The 19,539-nt window shown below is 34.9% G+C and overlaps 1 protein-coding gene across 1 annotated transcript in view; it reads left to right on the top strand.

Annotated features, from left to right (window-relative positions):
- The window catches only part of LOC149778441 (uncharacterized), a 38,009-nt gene that overhangs the window by 1,049 nt on the left and 17,421 nt on the right, over positions 1–19,539 (top strand). Inside the window, exon 2 of the mRNA XM_089939274.1 lies at positions 15,408–16,419. Coding sequence (XP_089795400.1) covers positions 15,526–16,419 — 894 coding nt within the window. The 5' untranslated portion in view covers positions 15,408–15,525. The remainder of the gene's footprint in view (positions 1–15,407; positions 16,420–19,539) is intronic.

Genomic DNA, 19,539 nt, shown 5'->3' with positions numbered 1-19,539 from the left:
TGGCTGCCATGGCAACCATCTTGAAAATCTTGCTATTTTTATTCATCCAAGGCGGAACTATGATACTTGTTGGTGCAATATAAAAGTACGTCACTCTCATATCGTATATGTCAACACAGCAGCTGCTGTGGAAATGTTATCGCTGAAGTGTATGAAATATGTTTTTATTATCAGCAGTTTCAAGGAAGGAAATTATTCTCAGCCAGTAGAGCGTCAGACCTGTCGAGAATGAAAAACATATTCTTCACCTGGATCATTTATATTTTCTGCGAAATATCCGGTATGCTGGCAGACCACTCGAATAATTATATATTTTATGGCTAGCTATTGTCTCACTTGTTATGTCATTTAACTTATATTGTGCGGTTGACTTTTGTCTTTGATTGATGGCTGTAGATATAGTTTATGCATACCTAACTTTTGTCATGTTTGTATGTTGCATATATAATATATATGTTGCAGATGTACATGTTGCATTACCTTTTACTTCAGAATATTCTAGAAACAGACATGTTTAAATAGCAAGAGTTAAAGACCAACCTTGTTTGCAATAAGTCTATGCATATTAAATTTATATTTAAATAATTATGTTTTTCAGAACACCTCATTAGCTCGAAAGGCAAGTGAAATATGTAGAAACAGATTTTGTAAACAAATTATTGAATCCTGTTTTAAAATCAGTATTTGAAATCAGTAATTGTTTGCAGAGGAATTATTTATTTCAGTTATTCCTTGGAATTACAAAGTGCTTATTAACATTTGGATTAATACATTATTTTGTGATTATTGTGAACTCATTCAGGAAAATTAGAATATCAAGACATTCAAGACCATTACTACATAAAGATATTGAAGACTATTGGTATATCAATATATCCAAGAATATAGAAATTCATTTTGAACATTATATACAAAATTCTGGCTCTCTTATCGGTACATCATTATCCTCTTGGGGCTACTTTTTATGGTCCGTATGCTATAAAAATAAACGTATATGACTTGAATTATTTCATGAACGCTCCTGGGAGGCTGAAACAGTAATAACGTTGTTATATAAATATTTAAAGGAATATTGTTTGTAGATATAGCCCATTTAATTATTTAATCAATTTAGTTGGACTTTTTTTACACACTGAGGATACAAAAGGATTGAATGCAATCTGACTTGACTGACTATGGTATAATCTTTCATTGGAATTCAGAAATATTACACAATCTGGAGCAGAAACAGTCATTGTGTGAATATGAACACGTGTTTCCAAATGTTCCAAAAGGAACAAATGAACTCTATCTGAACCATGCGATTGTAAATTCATCATGTATATTCTTATAGCACGAATCATCACGAGCAGGAATTTCGGAGAAAAAAATCAGTATTTTGCTTGAGGATTATTTCATGAAAACATGTAAAAGTAATTCGTGTTCATGATATATTATTGTACAAGACCGAACAACCAGATTCCTCCATTACTCTAGATTTTCCGTCTTTCTGTGAGTCGCTCAATGTCAAGCCTGTTATATTCCAAACCTCTTTCTTTGCCCGCCTCTCTTTCTTCTTCCTTGTACAGTGCCTTGAAAGATTGTCATGGCAAGTCCGGATGATCGTGAGACATGCCCAAACCACTGCAGTTTACAATTTTTCACTATGATCAGGAGGTCATTGTGAGACCTAGTGGTTTGTATTATCCTTTGCCGTATTTCTTCATTGGTGACATGGTCTTTGTATGTGACGCCGAGTACCTTTCGGAAACATCTCATCTCTGTGGCCTGTATCCTTTTCTCTAAGTCAGCTGTTATGATCCATGATTCGCAGGCGTAGAGAGATATAGAGATCACCAGTAAGTGCATCAGTCTGACCTTTGAACTGAGTGCGATGTTCTTCTCGTTCCATATGGGCTTCAGTTTTGTCAGCGCTGCTGTTGTCTATGCAATCCTGGAGAGTACTACAGGCTTCGATCCTTCATCTGTTACAGTTGCCGCCAAATACTTGAAGCTGTGGACTGTTTCTAGCTTCGTACCTTGGACCCTGATGTCAGTGCTGATGCCCATGGTATTGTTGGTCATCATTTTGGTCTTCTCTACACTGATTTCCATGCTGTAGGCTGCAGAGGTTTTGACGAGGTTCTTAACTAAGCTAGCTAATTCTTGCTCATTTCCTGCTAGTCCATCAATGTCGTCTGCAAAACGTAAGTTGTAATTGTTCTGCCTCCGATGCTGACCGTCCCTTCATGCTTTTCAAGCGCGTCTGCCATGATTCTCTCCAGAAAGATGTTGAATTGTGTGGGAGAGAGCAGACAACCTTGTCTGACTCTGTCGTTCTAAACCAGTTCCCTGTGCTGCCGTTGAAGTATACTGCACTAGTGACAATATCATAGAGATTCTCTATTACCGTGATGAGGTTGCCATTGATGTTGTACAGTTGCGTGGTCAGCGAGTTCATCATTATAAACACAAAGGTAAATACAAGCAGTATGAACATTGATGGTTCTGAGAAAATTTATGAAAATAGGTTCATTTCAATTACTGAAAAATGACATGTAAGGGCGGTTCCGAGCACAGGTCATTTAAAGATGGTCTCTGGTCGGAACGCCCCTGACTATTGGCGGTTCCAGATAGAAAAAATATATGGCCTCTCCCCCACCCCCACCCAAACCCGAGCCGGCCGACTGCAATGGTGACATGCGTATGAGTTTTATAAACTCTTCTTGAAGCTTGCTTTGCTTCGTGATCATATCCCTGTCATAGACAAGGTGAAGCGTTGCATTATCGTACAAATCTTTTGTGTTGCTGAGCCGTGAGTAAAACAAGGTATGTCCCTATACGTACCAACATTGTGAGATTAACTCCACAGTGGTGTCAATATTCAGATGGTATGTGTTAACGATAGCGTCCTCGAGATCCTTACGTATTTCGACGACGGTATACGTGAGGAACCTGGTATTGTCTCTGATTTCGGCGCCATCTATTTTTATACCATTAGGATTTGGATAACTTTAACAGTCGCTTAAAGTATTTATGCACAATACACGTTATTTTCTGATGGGGTCTGAGTCGTATGTGAGGTTAATGATTCCGTTTCCGACTGCACCTCCCGCTGCTCTCGCCTTAGCAAGATTTGCCTGCGCGCCACGCCTCTAGCCTTCACTGCATATAATTTCTAATGACACAGGCACATTAATTTTGATCAACGTAGAAGACCATCTCCTGGTCTGAGCTGGCCACGGTGATGGGTTGTTGTCCTTTAGCGATGTCGATACGAATGTACGCAGGCGGTAAAATCGCCTCTTCACGTAATAGCTAATGGGCAGTAAATCGTTGGAAGGATATCTGCATCGGCGACGTTATTCCTGGTTTTCGCGATTCCCCTGATGGCTACATCGTGACGAGCAGAAAACATTTACCATTTGTGAGACAAGTGGAAACTCTGCCCCTTTATCGTTGCTCGTAGGTGTTATCGGGTTTAACGGTTCACTTGTGGCTTCGGGTTACTGATCGACGCGATTTTTGGAAAATGCGCCTACCGCTACCTGGATTTTACCCATCATTACGATGAAAAGGTTTACTACCGCCATTTTGGCCTTTATAAAAATGCTTCCCTAGAGTGCCGTTGGTTTGATACTGTTTTTCAGGGAGAACGATGACCGTGTGGATTACGGCGATGCCGACGAAACGTCGCTCTTATAATTACTTCGCAAGGGTTGGAAACGTAAGTGCTCCTGTACCACAAAAGAATCGATGCGGTTTAGTCTGAAGAAAAAAATTTGTGGCTTATGTTCCGTTTAAACTGATGACGTTGCAGCGACTTTGCGTGCACAGCCAAGAAAATTATCACCGGGTGATGACCAGGTCGTGTCGAGGAATAACGAAAAATACATTTAATTAGACAAATTATAACAGTATAATAATGGAGAGTTCATCCTGTCTTTAATAATTACGAAACTAACGGTGCGGCCTTCTATTACTTTTTGAATGAACAATTGCTGTTCAAGATGTTTTACGGTGTCGCTTCGCAAACCTCTCTATGACACCACTGCCAAGATATTTTTTTAATATGATTATTTTGGCACTTCAAAAGTGAGTAAATATTTCCACGACCATGCGTGTCAATTCCACGAGTTATCATATTATGATTGTCACGGATTACTTGAGGCATATGGGCGTATCTTTGTGTCAAATTAATCAACTACTTGTTTTATGCCGGCATCATTAAAATATGTGTGCAGGATTGATTTGATTTTCAAGCGTCACGTTGTTGTACACAACAAGATTGTTTTCATTTGCATCCGAAAACGTCAGTGGTAGGGGGCTTCGCTAATGGTTGAAAATAAATCGATGGTAGGGTTGTTACCAATTCTCAACGATCTTTTATTACGCAACTCTTTTTGAAAATCTGTTTGAACATCACAACACGGTTCTAGCCGAAGGTGCTATTACATACAACCGGTCTCACGTTAACCATCGTTCTTTTTACTATTAGCATCTGCGATACTTTTGAGTGATGTCATTGAATATTACAATCGTGTCAATATTGTTTGCCATGTCGCGTAAAAACACGTGGCACAAATCCAACTCGGGTTCAAACGCGTAATGCACTAACTGCGATAACTGGAACTTGTACTCTATGTGGAGCATAAACGTTCATGAAATACTATGTGCTTGTACATGGTGGACATGTCAGTGTCACACTCTTGCAGAACGACTATTCGGTCATCAGTACGCACATGAATTGTTCATGAGGTTCTCAAGACTGGGTAGTACGACTTCATTCGTTATAGCAGCACTGAACAATGACTAAACTTTTGAGCGTTGGTAGCGTTGGTATTCAACGATATAAAATTCCCCAGAGTGCTGGTAAATTTCCTTATCGATGCTTTTCTCAAGCTTGTAACCATTCTTGTCGATGCTTATATATATTTTGCGTAATACCAATAAATCCACTGACGTGACTTTGGATAAAAACTACTATACTGATGGCCTGTTCTTGGATATCCTCTTCACTGACTTCATCAAAGAGAGTCATTCGCTTCAGGCCCAGTGGGCGAGTTAAGTTTCTTTGATGTGTCTCTGCTTTTATTTCCTTAGTTGAATTTTGGGAAGTCTGCTTTGTGTTTGTGTTTAATTTTTTATCCAATATAATGTGCAAATATTTCAAGCTAATTTCATTTTCCTGATCGAACTGTGCCCGGGATCTAGTTTCAGATTTCGTTCCTCACTGTGTTCGAGAATGCATTGTTGAGACTTTATTAGTATCTCTTTTGTGTGCCATGGTATTAATGTGCAGATCTGTTATCAATATGTTTCCCTCTCAGTATAATCGCCTACTGCCAGTGAATATTTTATATTCTCATAGAGGGTAAATCAACATTTAATCTAAACATCACATGTCTTTGTGAAAAAAATCGTTTCGTTTTCTAAAGACTAAAATAGTATCGACGATCTACATCTGTCAGGACCGGTTGTTGAACAACCACCAAGACAGGTATATCAGGTTGTATCAGAGGGCCTAATGTTGGCTTCATTCTTTACAAATAACACAATGTAAAATTAACTAATAAGGCCAACCTCATATTTTCGGCTTGCAAGAACTAATAATATGTGGCAGACAGAAGTTGCGTCTATTAACTAGACAATTTTATGACACAAATATTGACGTAAAGAAGATATATATTCTTTTTATGATATGTGGTAATGAACATTTATATTGTGTGTTGTTCCGGCTGTGACGTTATCACATTTTGTATTTTTCAGTGGCCACGCGTGGGTAATAAATACAGAATTTTGAATATCGTATTTTATGTCTGTGTGTTCACTCACTGTAGTGCACAACTGAATGCGCTCAGATAAATGATTCAGAATTATGACATAGGTAAGGGAATAAAACCAAGCAGTTCTCAAATGATCAATAATTATCGATGACCTGAGTCGATACAATATTCTCTAAGGTCCCATTGTAATGCAAGGAACCTAAGAATTTAGTCACTTTTCCAAAAATAGAAATAAGATAAATTTACCCGCCAAAACATAGTTAGGCCATACGGTGTTTTCCAATGAATTTCTGGTTTTCTTGCGTAATTTGTCAAGAAGCATTGAATTAAGAGAAAAACTTTATTCACGTAAGTGCTTTTTGTACTGCGTGACTGGAAGACCGATGCTGTTCTTTCGTTGGATATGTGTACAATGACCAACACTGATGTGTTCAACAACAAAGTATATCGTAAGCCTCAAAGAGGTAGGTAATTTCCTCCTTGGCTACCTTATTATCCTCACAACGATTCTATCTTGTTCTCGTGAGGCTGTAGAGAAGATTTAATTAGCGCCGTAACATTAAAGACGAATAGCGAAAAATGTATAAATGTTGTAAATATATCTTATCAATTTTTCTTCTATAGGAATTAAACAAATTTTGAGGAATTCTTCTGTAGGAAATAAGAGAATATTGTGTTGCATGGCACAATATATTTGACAAATGACAATACGCTCTCGGTAAGGTGTTTGGTTTTACAGGAAATATTAGAAGTATAAATCACAGTTCTCATTTTCTTCCTAGGTAAGAATATGTATACTGGATTTTTTAAACGCCTTTCGAATGGCAATAACCGCCGCAAACAACACTGCTACTGCTAGTCAAGCTGCAGGTATTCTTACTGAAGCTGCTTTCACTACTGCTGCTGAGTGAAACAACCACTGTAGTAGTAGTAATCGTAGTAGTGGTGGTAGATTTGTGTTTCAGCTGTATTCAGAAGATCAATCTGTTCCATTTCTACCATCGCTACTAAATATCTTTTGTTGAGATCAAACGGTTTCATAAACTTTATAACTGATAAATTTATGCTTAGATGCAGATAAATAAATAAAAGATTATATAAAACTGGGTACCACGAAAAATTACGTACTACGGTATACCGCAATTATAATAGCGACCAACAATTCTGTGTTTTGACCAGAAGCCTGACACATTTTTGCATATTTTCCTTCGATCAATATCAATAGTGCTTTGATTTGTACCAAATTAACAACTAGTTATATCTATAAAATAATTAGAAAACAACAAAAGAACAGCATATTTCAGCCCAAAAGAACGTCAGGGCCCCCGATTATTAAATGGCCATAACCTTACAGTTGATGAATTTATTATGTATATGTTAATTTTTGTATAAGGTGCAATATAAAACCTTTAGCTAAAGACTGATGATAAAGCTCATACTACGCAACACGTTAGACTGACAATTAGTAAAAATAAGAAGAAAGTGTAGATATTGAAGCGCACAACTGATATAATAGGACGATAAATTTTGAGTGGGATATCAACATTATTTATCAGGGAGGGCCAGTAAACATTAATAAACTGCTCCGGTGGTCTAAGTGGTTAGAGCGTCCGCTTCGGATGTGAGAGTTCGCGGGTTCGAACCCTGGGATTTCAAAGACATAAAAATGGTACTAGCAGCTGCCTCGCTTGGCGCTCAGCATTAAGATGTTAGTGTTAGGACTGGTCGATCTACTGTCAGGATAATGTGACTGGGTGAGACACATGATGCCCAGTGCTAGACATCACTATAAACAGTCACACTGCAGACATCGTAGCGATATGACTGAAAAATTGTGACATTAAACAGTCTAAACAAACGAAAAATTATTTAGTGGACTTGTACAGACATAAAACAAGTCCACTCATGAAAGTCGAAGGATTAATAACTAACAAGTTTATATATAAATGGGGTTTTTTATGTTCTATAAGCCGAATTTTCTTTTCTCTCATAAAGTTGGATTTTGTCTAGATCTCTTTTTCAATTCTTTTGGCCACCGCGTTGGAATATCTGACAGGTGTCAAAGGTTTAAAGATCATAAATATAATTAAATTTGCCACCTTTAATTTGTGAAAAATACAACAGTTTGGTAAAAATATATTATTTTGAAATAATTGTGTTGTGAATAATGAAAAGACGCTTTTTAATATCTTTCAACTCTTAACAAAGATTAATAATAATAATAATAATAATAAGGGGTGAAACGATACACCTGTGCCATGTGTGTATCGATATGAATCATGATACAGTCTACGATACGATACATATCGATACACATATGAACTTGATGGTCTTTCCATCTTTGAAAGGTAGGGTGGTGCCCCTTTATGTATGTTGACATACGTTTTGTATTTCCAGTGTGCAGATTACAGCTGGAGATACAGTTATATATTTATATTGTTACGAGGCTATGCTCTTAAAATAAGTAACAGAAAAGAGCGAAAGACAACAAGCTTTGTAAAGTTTAACAAATAATGTATTTCTGTAGAATACAAAGTGAAAATGAGTGAAAAAGAGATCTAACGGTAGTGCGGATTAAATCACACAATAATCCAAGAATTACAGACACAATACCTAATAATTTAAAGTCCTGAATAAAACTCAGTACAAGTCTTGAAGAAATCCAAAGCTGAAGGCGATGATTTGTCTGTTATAACTTATGGAATGCTGATCTGTCAATAGTCTTTTGTTGAATCACATTAATATAATTCCAGGTTTAAATTCAGTATAAATTCCAGTGAATGTCTTTATCAGCATTTTATCAGAGCACTTTTGTATTTCCAGAGAAAAAAAAACACTTGAATTCAATAATTTGAACAAAAAATATTCCAGCCCAAAACTACTGGTCACAACATACTTGACAGTGCTAGATGTTATAGCACGAATGACCAAATCCTCACAATTACAAGATTATATAGTACTCGACTTGACCTCAGGGCACAATTAGCATTTTATAAATGGAAAATATCCTTCTAGAATGATCCTGATGTTTACAAAATCAAATCCATAACCTGAAAACTTCACTTAGGAAAGTCCAAAATCGTGACCTAATTAAACATGTTTACTTCTTATATTAATAAAGATCTTGATATTAGGCCCATACACATAGAGAATAATTTAGCTATTAGTTGTTTACATAAAATGAAATAAATAAAATCAATCAGGTCAAGCAAAAAATTAACAAAGTTTTGGAAAAGGTCAAGCAAAAAATTAACACAGTTTTGGAAAAGGTTAAGTCCAATATACAATGTTATATTACAATAGCATATAATGAAATATTTTAAAAAATGTTAAAAACTTACGAACAAACTATTAAATTATATATACATAACAATATCCAATTCTCGCCGATGACAAGAAAGCAAAAATACTTTCAAACAGACTACGTGTTGGGTTGTATGTGCGTTTTATTCAATGTTTTAGGCCATTTAGCCAAGAGGCCATTTGTTTTGCATGACATGAATGTTTTGAAAACAACTTTACCAATTTCATGTCTCACTTGAACTTGGAAGACATTATGTTATCTTCAAAGCAAAATAAATAAAGTTAAACAAATTCCTCTTGCCTAAAACTCTCATCTACAACAAACCTGGGCATGGGAATAAGGATGAATACCAACAAAAACAAAATCTATCACATTGTACTTCCTGCAGATACAAAAAGACAACGAATATTTTTCTGTGCTTTCCTTTTGAAGGGGCATATGCATAGCTAGCTTTGTCAGCTTGAACATATTGGGGAACGGATCTTTATGACTGTTAATTACGATTTTCCAGAGTTCATATATAGAATTTGTCACTAACGTAAACTTTCTTGAATCAGTAGTTTACTGACTACCATGCCAGATTCCTTATCTCTTCCATAATATTGTTTTAGGGTTTTTAGTCCATCAATGCCAGTCTGCTTGTACAGACATAGTTATTCAAAAAAATATATTTACTTCTTAATTTCAGTTTTTCACCTTTTTTCACCCTTATTTATTCAGTTTATCATAACCCTGATATGCACATGATTTTGTAGCATTTGAACCGCAGGGATAAATTGATTGATAAAAAATGAAAATTGGTTTCTACTATTAAATTGTCTGTACTTTAATTGAGATAAGTATTTTGCCCTTTCTACATTTAATTTCGAAAAACCACTGAATGGGAGATGTCTATTTTTGTTCATTCAACAAGTACACCCGACTCGTATTTAACACTATTTTCGGGTTCTAAATCACTCACTGGTATCTCCATTAATAGTTTCCAAGCTTCAATAATCCAATATACTTCATAGCTTTAACATTATTGTCATCATCGCTATCACCTGCTAGTATTTGTTGCACGAAAACATAATGAACCACGATCTGAATCAGACATTTTGGTTTCTAGGTAGCCTGCATTTTAAATACGCATTTGTAAAACTTCGTTCAAGACATGTTCAAACTACATCATAATGCTTATTACAGGGAACAATGTGCCAATCAAATTTAGTTTAACAACCATTCGTGTCATACTTGAAGAACCCAGATGTGTAAACAGTTGATGCATACCCGAAAAACAGACGTCGCGACAGGAACGGTTAAATATGTGGGGCTTTCAACTAATTTCAGTAATTCTCGCTCATCTCTGTTCTCCAAGTTAACGAATTCGTAAAAATTTTGCGCTATTCACGCAGTCGCACACACCTGACAGGGTCTCGTTTTATGGACCTTTCATATCAATGACATTTGCGCAAAGTTTCTGTGTTACTTTTCTAATACTTCCTGTTTGTCACTCAAGGATAAATCTATTTTAATTCCCGATTGGTAGTTATTATTTAACCATGCCCGGAACAAGCAATAACAATCAATGAGATTTCAATGTAGCATATTTCACCGCGTGACACACCCGTAGTGTAGCTTTCAAAATCGACCTAAGTAGACATGATAAATATCAATGCAGAAACTTCACGTAAATGTTGCTATTACACTGTGAGTAAAGGATTTCATTATACATGTGGAATCCTTTTGGAATGTATCCTATATGCTGAACATACTAATGAGTTAAGATAATTAGGATGAAATGGGGGTGGGGGTAGATTACGAACAATGTCACTTTGTTTAAATTTGCAGACGGCGAGCGAGTCTTTAAAGTCTTTTACTATATTCATGTGTGCCTAGGGCTGCCAATGCTGTTTCGTGTGAATGCTATATTTTAAGAGTAACAAGGCAAACTAGTTATACTTATTCATGGCTGCTTAAACCTAAAATAACTTACAATTAAGTAAGTATCGTTTTGTACCAATTCTCCATCTCTTGTATCGATACGTCTTACATCAAAAGTATCGAGGCATCGTTTTACTCCATGTAATAATAATAATATAACGCATATGCTAAATAATTGCAGTACTTACAAAATATTATGATAACAAGCTATATTGTCCACTGCACCTGCCTGTTTAAACTTTATCATTCTTTTGCATGTACAAGGATGTCCCATAGCTATCGAACTTATCATTCATTGCTAGTAAAAGGATGTCCCATAGCTATCGAACTTATCATTCTTTTGTATGCAAAAGGATGTCCCATAGCTATCGAACTTATCATTCATTGCTAGTAAAAGGATGTCCCATAGTTATCGAACTTATCATTCATTGCTAGTAAAAGGATGTCCCATAGCTATCGAACTTATCATTCTTTTGTATGCAAAAGGATGTCCCATAGCTATCGAACTTATCATTCATTGCTAGTAAAAGGATGTCCCATAGCTATCGAACTTATCATTCATTGCTAGTAAAAGAATGTCCCATAGCTATCGAACTTATCATTCATTGCTAGTAAAAGGATGTCCCATAGCTATCGAACTTATCATTCATTGCTAGTAAAAGGATGTCCCATAGCTATCGAACTTATCATTCATTGCTAGTAAAAGCATGTCCCATAGCTATCGAACTTATCATTCATTGCTAGTAAAAGGATGTCCCATAGCTATCGAACTTATCATTCATTGCTAGTAAAAAAATGTAGCTATCGAACTTATCATTCATTGCTAGTAAAAGGATGTCCCATAGCTATCGAACTTATCATTCATTGCTAGTAAAAGGATGTCCCATAGCTATCGAACTTATCATTCATTGCATGTAAAAGAATGTCCCATAGCTATCGAACTTATCATTCATTGCTAGTAAAAGGATGTCCCATAGCTATCGAACTTATCATTCATTACTAGTAAAAGGATGTCCCATAGCTATCGAACTTATCATTCATTGCTAGTAAAAAAATGTAGCTATCGAACTTATCATTCATTGCTAGTAAAAGGATGTCCCATAGCTATCGAACTTATCATTCATTGCTAGTAAAAGGATGTCCCATAGCTATCGAACTTATCATTCATTGCATGTTAAAGAATGTCCCATAGCTATCGAACTTATCATTCATTGCTAGTAAAAGGATGTCCCATAGCTATCGAACTTATCATTCATCGTTAGTAAAAGGATGTCCCATAGCTATCGAACTTATCATTCATTGCATGTAAAAGAATGTCCCATAGCTATCGAACTTATCATTCATTGCATGTAAAACTATGTCCCATAGCTATCGAACTTATCATTCATTGCTAGTAAAAGGATGTCCCATAGATATCGAACTTATCATTCATTGCTAGTAAAAGGATGTTCCACAGCTATCGAACTTATCATTCATTGCTAGTAAAAGGATATCCCATAGCTATCGAACTTATTATTATTTTGCATGTAAAATGACGTCCCATAGCCATTGAACTTATCATTCATTGCTAGTAAAAGGGTTGTGCATGTATGTTACCATTAGTTATCTAATGTATCAGTCCTTGGAAGTAAGAGTCTGTCTCCCATATTTATCTAATTATTATTCATTTGAAGCAAGAGAGTTGTACAGATCTCTGTCCAATAGTGATATAAATTATCATTCAGTGGAAGTATGTGAATTGTACAAGTCTGTGTCCCATAGTGATCTAGATTGCAGGATACATTAGAATTTGCTTGTTTTTAACACTAGCTTTAAACGAGATTGAAATAAAACTAAATGAAAAAAAAAAATGAATACATGGCACTTATATTATCTGTTAAAATGAATAATGTGTTCTTGCTTCTTTCAAAGTAAGGTCCTTTACTTTTGTTAAACTGTGAAACAGTAGTATAAGTAATATTGATTCATTGTTACTTTATCGTTGTATCGAACAATCGAAGTTTGTATAACTAGAAATTGGTTCAATATCAATTCATTTGCGCCTTTTCTGCAGAACAATCCACCTTTTTCGCAAAAGCCGCTGTTATTTCATATCATTACAAAAATCTTTATAACACTTGGAACGAAAATATGTGTTTTTACTTCTCTTTTTATTTCTTCTAAAGTTAGATTTTTTGAACAGATCCTAAAATCATCCATTGTCAATAGATACTACTTAACAATGTCAAATGCTGGATTATACGGAAATTCCTGATGAAATTAAGAGTTTGTGAACTTCCCCTACTTACGATTATATCGTGGTCACGTATATTTTTTTAAACTAATGTCTGTTCCAAATGAAAACTCTGACTGGAGATACACTGCTTACTATTTTAGCATAGTTATTTCTATGAAATCAAACAAAAATATATAATATGTTGATTAAGAGGAGATTTTAAGTCGTGAAAATTTTATAATTTTGGTGAAGTTAAAAGATTTTAAAATGTACAAGATAATGTAAGGCACACAAACAAGTTCCTTACCGCTTGATCGACACCGCAAAACCCACAAATAAAACAACAATAAGGCATTGGGCAAACATTCACACTTAGTTTTGTGATAGGATTAGTCGGTAGTCCGTTAAAAAAATTATGTGAAAAGAAAGTTGATTGATGTGTTCGATTTTTATTCTTACTCTCCTCTCTTTGTGTAAGTAAAAATGTTTTCTTTTATTAAAAAAACCCGCACAAAATATTTTTCATTGGTCGCACTAGTCATTGGGGCACTACTTGGATTTTTGATTCCGATACATCTAATGTCCTAGAATGGTGTCTTAGTTAAAAATTAAACCATCGGATGCCTCGATTAAAATTCCTCCTGTTTGTTGAGGTAAATAGGTACGCATAAAGTGGGAAAATAGAGGCAAACAATTTCTGCCCCTAATTATACAAAAGTAAAATACAAATTTTGTTGCCAATGTATTATGACAACTTCAAAGAATGTCAATCCCTCTTACAACACTTAAATTAAACGTTTTTGATAATATAAAAACTGAGATAGTAAACCATGCCCACTGTGAATGTCACGTGCTCTCTATTATTATTATTATTATTATTATTATTATTATTATTATTATTATTATTATTATTTGTATTATTGGGCAAAGTGTGATACATTGAAAACAGCCCAGATCATAGCTTGATAAACCAGGTTTTATAAAAGGGACAAATACGGGCCTAGAAAACTAAAGCGACTTAAACGAGAAACAGATATTACCGTAGAGACTCTGCAAAGGGTTCGCATAACTCTAAAATTGGACCCCTATGCTCAATTAAATTTCAGTCTTAAACAGTATAGACCGGCAAGGCAGAACCTCCAGACATGTGATGGTGTAAACTTGGCACGCATATTAAAACTTCAGTTGAATACGAAATGTACTGACCACGTGCGTGCTGAAAAATGGCGTTAAAGACACAAACTAAACCAAACCATCCATCCAACAAATTTATTTATTTAAAGATAAATGCAGGGAAAGGAATTCATAGAACCAAGTCATCTAACAAAATCGTTCCTCTTTATTATTTTGCACTGTGATTGTTCAATAGGTTAGTGTAGGAGTTTTATGATACTCGTGGTTTAAAGTAGTGTAGAATGTTATAAACAAAAATTGAAAACACTAGCCAAAACATTCCGTCGTTGTTTACTTTAGTTTAAAAGACTCCAACATACTTATCTAACATCTCGTACACCAGTCAACATAACCGCTGTTTGTAGTAAATAATACTGAATGCATAAGCAGCGCTATGTTACCATATTTTATCTCATTGTGGTATTTATACTTGAAAAGCAGTTTAAAAAAACCCTTAAATGCAAGACTACAAGTTCAATTGTCTTGCTAAATAAAGGAACAGAAATCCTCCCTTTCGTCAAGGGTCTATAACCGAAGATTGATTGATTTCAATGAATAATCTTGCTACGACTATACTCTCTTAAACTAAGAGTGAAAGTCAACAAATTCAAAAAATAATTCATTTTCTTAGACTATAAAGTGAAAATTTAAAAGAACTTACAGTTTTATGAATTAAATCCCAAATAGCCGATAACGTTCTAGCACACGTCCAAGAGCATGCATTCTGAATGAGTTCCAGTAGTGTTACTTATGAAAGTGCTGATTGGTGTTTGTTAGTAAACTCCGCAAGAATAGCTGATATGTGATGAAATAACGAGATAATTTCTCTGGATTTATGTTAAGAATTATCTTATTGTTTTATCTTATTTCTTCCACGAACACGATCCATCTTTAATGAAAATTCATGTTGAAAAGCATAAGACCCATTGAGCATACCATGTATATGAATAAGGGGGTAGGTGTTTAGTAAGGCTATATCTCTCTTGAAATATCGTTTAAATACATTTTGTTCCTTTTCTGATTTTAGTTTTCATCACTTCCCTAAAGATGCACGGTTTCATCTTACTGTTGATCCACTCTTCCTAGTCTGAACCAGACTTATTTGATAGGACTTGACTTGCCTGACGAAAGAATTCCTCGTTAGAATGAATTGGTACTACAGCAGAATGTTTAAATCCCAGGAGGCAGCCCGGGAGCAGAACCGGAGGGAACAGCGCCGTCTGAATTTGGAGATGAAGGAGAAGCGAGCTGGCCATCTGTACAATATGGAAACAGTCAGACGAGAGCAACGAGAAATTGAGCGTGAACTTGATAAAATCCGACAAGGAGCGTACAAGAATCACGTGAACGTTGATGTTTTCAGTCATCATGTTAGAAAATCTGCCAGGTCTCACATCATTAGCATTGTTTCACCCACAAAAACCCACGAACGCATGATTGCCTATAAGGGTTCACACAACGGGACTGATTTTAAGGAGAAACAGCGTCATCAGATTGAAAAAGAGGGACTCTTAGAAGCTTTGTTGTATCTGGAAAACCACCCGGAAGCTCTAAATCAAAATATAAAACAATCAGACACTCAGAGTAACCGAATGACACATAAATATCGGAATGCACCGGAGTTTGTGTCACTTGTACCCACAAAAGTACAGAAAATATCTCCAGATCCTTCTGAACACCGACCGGCAACAGGACCTGACATTAAGCCCACTGTGGCGAATGTCATGTTATCTAATATTTCCCAGAGTACGGAGATGAACATCAATCTTCTTAATTTGAGAAATTTTAAATCTCATCTTAGAAGTAGTGACGTCTCACCCATGTACAAAACGACAACTTCAATGCAGTTTGAATCGCACTTGTCACAAAATCTGGACAATGTTTTGATTTCTATACCAGAAAATGGAATACTAATCAGCCCGTCTCCACGACTAAAATATCCTGGTTTTAAAATTAGAGACAAAGAGCATGAGACTAAGACTAAACAGATCGCAGAAGCAGATGATCAGCTATTGTCACCAGTCCTTCCAAACTTCAAGGTAATCCCATTCCGTACATGTGGCTTAAACAGTATCATTTGGTAACTTAAATAATATTTACCTGTACTACAAGAAAAAAGTACATAAAGGGATAGCATGGTGCCTAAGTTTTGTGTGTGTGTGTGTGTGTGTGTGTGTGTTTCTATGTGTGGGTGGGTGGTTGAATGAGTGTGTGTGTGTGGGGGTGTGTGGATGTGTGTTGGTGTGTGTGGGGTGTGTGTGGGTGTGTGGGTGAGACACTGTTATCTTACTCGAATGCAGTAAACTTTTCTGCACGACTTAATAAATTCATCGGCAAAAGAAATTCAAATTTAATACAATCTTAATATCTTAGATATTTCTCAGTTAAAAATAAATTGTGTATTATTACCATTTTTGTGGACAAGATTTTCCATTTTAGTATGAAACGTAATATTGCTGCGTAACAAACATGTTTTTTTGCTGCAGTATGACCATTTTTTAATTAAAAGTTTGGTTAGAGTGTTTTATTTGCCTAATTTCTTTATTCTCTGATTGTTTTAGAACACATTTAGATGACAATGTACATTAAAGTGGAGAAATATTGATTTCGAGACATATTCAAAGTAACATAACCTGGAGGCTTAGATCACATCGTTTACATCTTTATGGATTATGTCGTCATTTGGGATGCTTTATTATGAAGCAAAACTAATTAATTTTGCCACACATACGTTCATCATATACTTTATAATGATTTGAAGGTTTATAACAGAATAATTTCATGAAGGTTTTCATTTGTTCATATTTCTAAAGCTGTGCTTAAAAACACGTTTGGTCTCTTATTTTGAAGCAAATACAATTCATCCGCCTATCCCCAGAGAGTTTAGCTGTAAGAAAGGTAGTTTGAAGTAAATGTTTATTGCAATACTTTTATTCTGGAATCAATATACACGTTATGGCTTTTGTGTTTAGAGCGTACATGTCACGGTAAATCACTGCAAGCGGTTGAATTAAACGTTGACGATAAAGTTGTTTTTGCTGTTTGTATGCAGATCTGCTTTCTTCTCTATTTCATACTCATAAGAAATCTTGATTTTGTTTGAATAAAATAAGAATTTCACATGAAGATAATTAGAACTATAACTGAGAACAACAAAAACATTCTTAAAGATGTAGAAGGAACATATGAAGTCTCAGACACGTTTCTACCAAAGCGATAAGCGATAGATTTGTTGCAGAGATAAAATTAGATACAATTTTTTTAGAACGCCATGGGAAATTTGATATGTTAAACAGTTATCTAATTAAAAAGAACTAAAAATATAAATTTGAAAATTATAGATATTTGGTGTTGTTTTGTTCAGTTCACACTCAGTAACCTAATATATTTAACAACGAGTAGTGTACATTAAATTGTATTCGGTGGCAACCATAACAGAAGTTTGTAATATTAGTTAAATTTCTGTCAGCAACGACTGCTAAACTTTTTGGTGCTGCTGTGTTTGGCCTAAAGGGCGGTCCTTCACCCCAAACAAGGCAACACATTTTTTTTGGGGGGGGGGGTATGCTTATTATGAAAATAACTGTTACAAATATGTTTTCTAAAATAAAAGACATCTTTGTGTAATCATTTTCTACCAATAAAACACCTCCATACAAAAAACCATGTCCCATCCAATTGTGTTAAAAAATAACTAATCTGACTAAACTTTCAACACATTAATTATTAAATATCCAGCAGAACGTTATTTATATGAATATCTCTAAGGATTCGACTAACAGACAGTGAAAACATCATTATCTAGTTAAAAAGTTTAAGAGAATAAAAAATTTCCAAATAAACACAATAGATTGGGAACAGACATAAGTACCCATGGAATGAATAAATTACATAGAGAATTAAAAGTATTTAATACGAAATATAAAGTATTTTATACTCAGTCTTATCAATATTTTTCTCGCGATTTTATTCTTTGTACTTTGGCTATAAGGACACAGAAAGCCCGATTGGGCTACGTTTCCTGTTTTATCCCGTTTTTACCAGTTTTCATAAAAGAAACATCTACTGGGGCACTTTCCAACATTTAAATTCTCTTTTCTAATTCCTTTTAATTGTTTTATTTTCTTCAGACATTTTGCTCTTAAAATCGTATTATTTTACTTAAATTTCTAACATTATTAACCGATTTAACAGTATATTCAAATTACATTGTAAAGCATTTTCACCTGTCATTGCTTTTATTTCATTTGTATTAACGTTTCAGCAGAAACTTTTGTGTCTTAGAAGCTAAGTTTGTTTTCAGATATTTTAAGGATCAGTTACCTAGGGTTTTAACACAATTTTGCTAAACATTTGCTTTTGTTTTCTTTATAAACTATGAAGGTTAGCGGAATAAATTATTAATTAAATTTAAACAACAGCGGTCCAAGATTCTTTTCCAGAAAACGTTCTTGAGATTAAATAAATACATAAATCATTAAAACAAACCTTAAAACCAATTCCCACATATCAGTAATATATATGAAAAATCAGATATTGACTTCTGATTTATTACACAAGAAACGTAGGACCCAAAGACCAAACGCGATGCGCAATAACTCTGACATGGAGCGAATGAAAGACCATTATATTCAAGAATTATATTATCTTGAACTTGAAATATTTATATGAATCTGTCACATAAAACATAAACTCAACCTTCGCCTGAAACAATAAGTTCTCTCATCTATGTTGCAATGATGGCCCTAACTTCAAAATTTTCTTCTAGCCGGACAAGTTGGTTCAGTAAATGAATTTAACGAGATGAAAAATACGTAAAAATATTAATATTTATCGGAGACGCTAACTATTGTAATAATTACACTTTAAAATTTTGAAAATGATGATTCACACTGTTTGATATGAAACTAAGGCATTATTATTGAAATTGGACCATAATGGTGTTAACAATCTGGATGTACCAATGGAACATAAAGCTTTACATAACATCTTCGGAGAATCTATACCAGATGCTGTGTTAATTTCTTACAAACAAAACTACAATTACGGATCTGATACAGATGACTACTGAAGTAAAATTCCAGCTGAAGAATTTCAGAAAATGATAACAACAGGTGAAAGAACAGTACGGACGTATTTCGTATGCATGATAGAACAGG

Source organism: Sinohyriopsis cumingii, chromosome 17, assembly GCF_028554795.1.
Source record: "Sinohyriopsis cumingii isolate HCF-2022 chromosome 17, ASM2855479v2, whole genome shotgun sequence".
NCBI lineage: Eukaryota > Metazoa > Mollusca > Bivalvia > Unionida > Unionidae > Sinohyriopsis > Sinohyriopsis cumingii.
The sequence above is the reverse complement of the archived record's forward strand: the minus strand, read 5'-3'. Positions and strand labels throughout refer to the sequence as shown.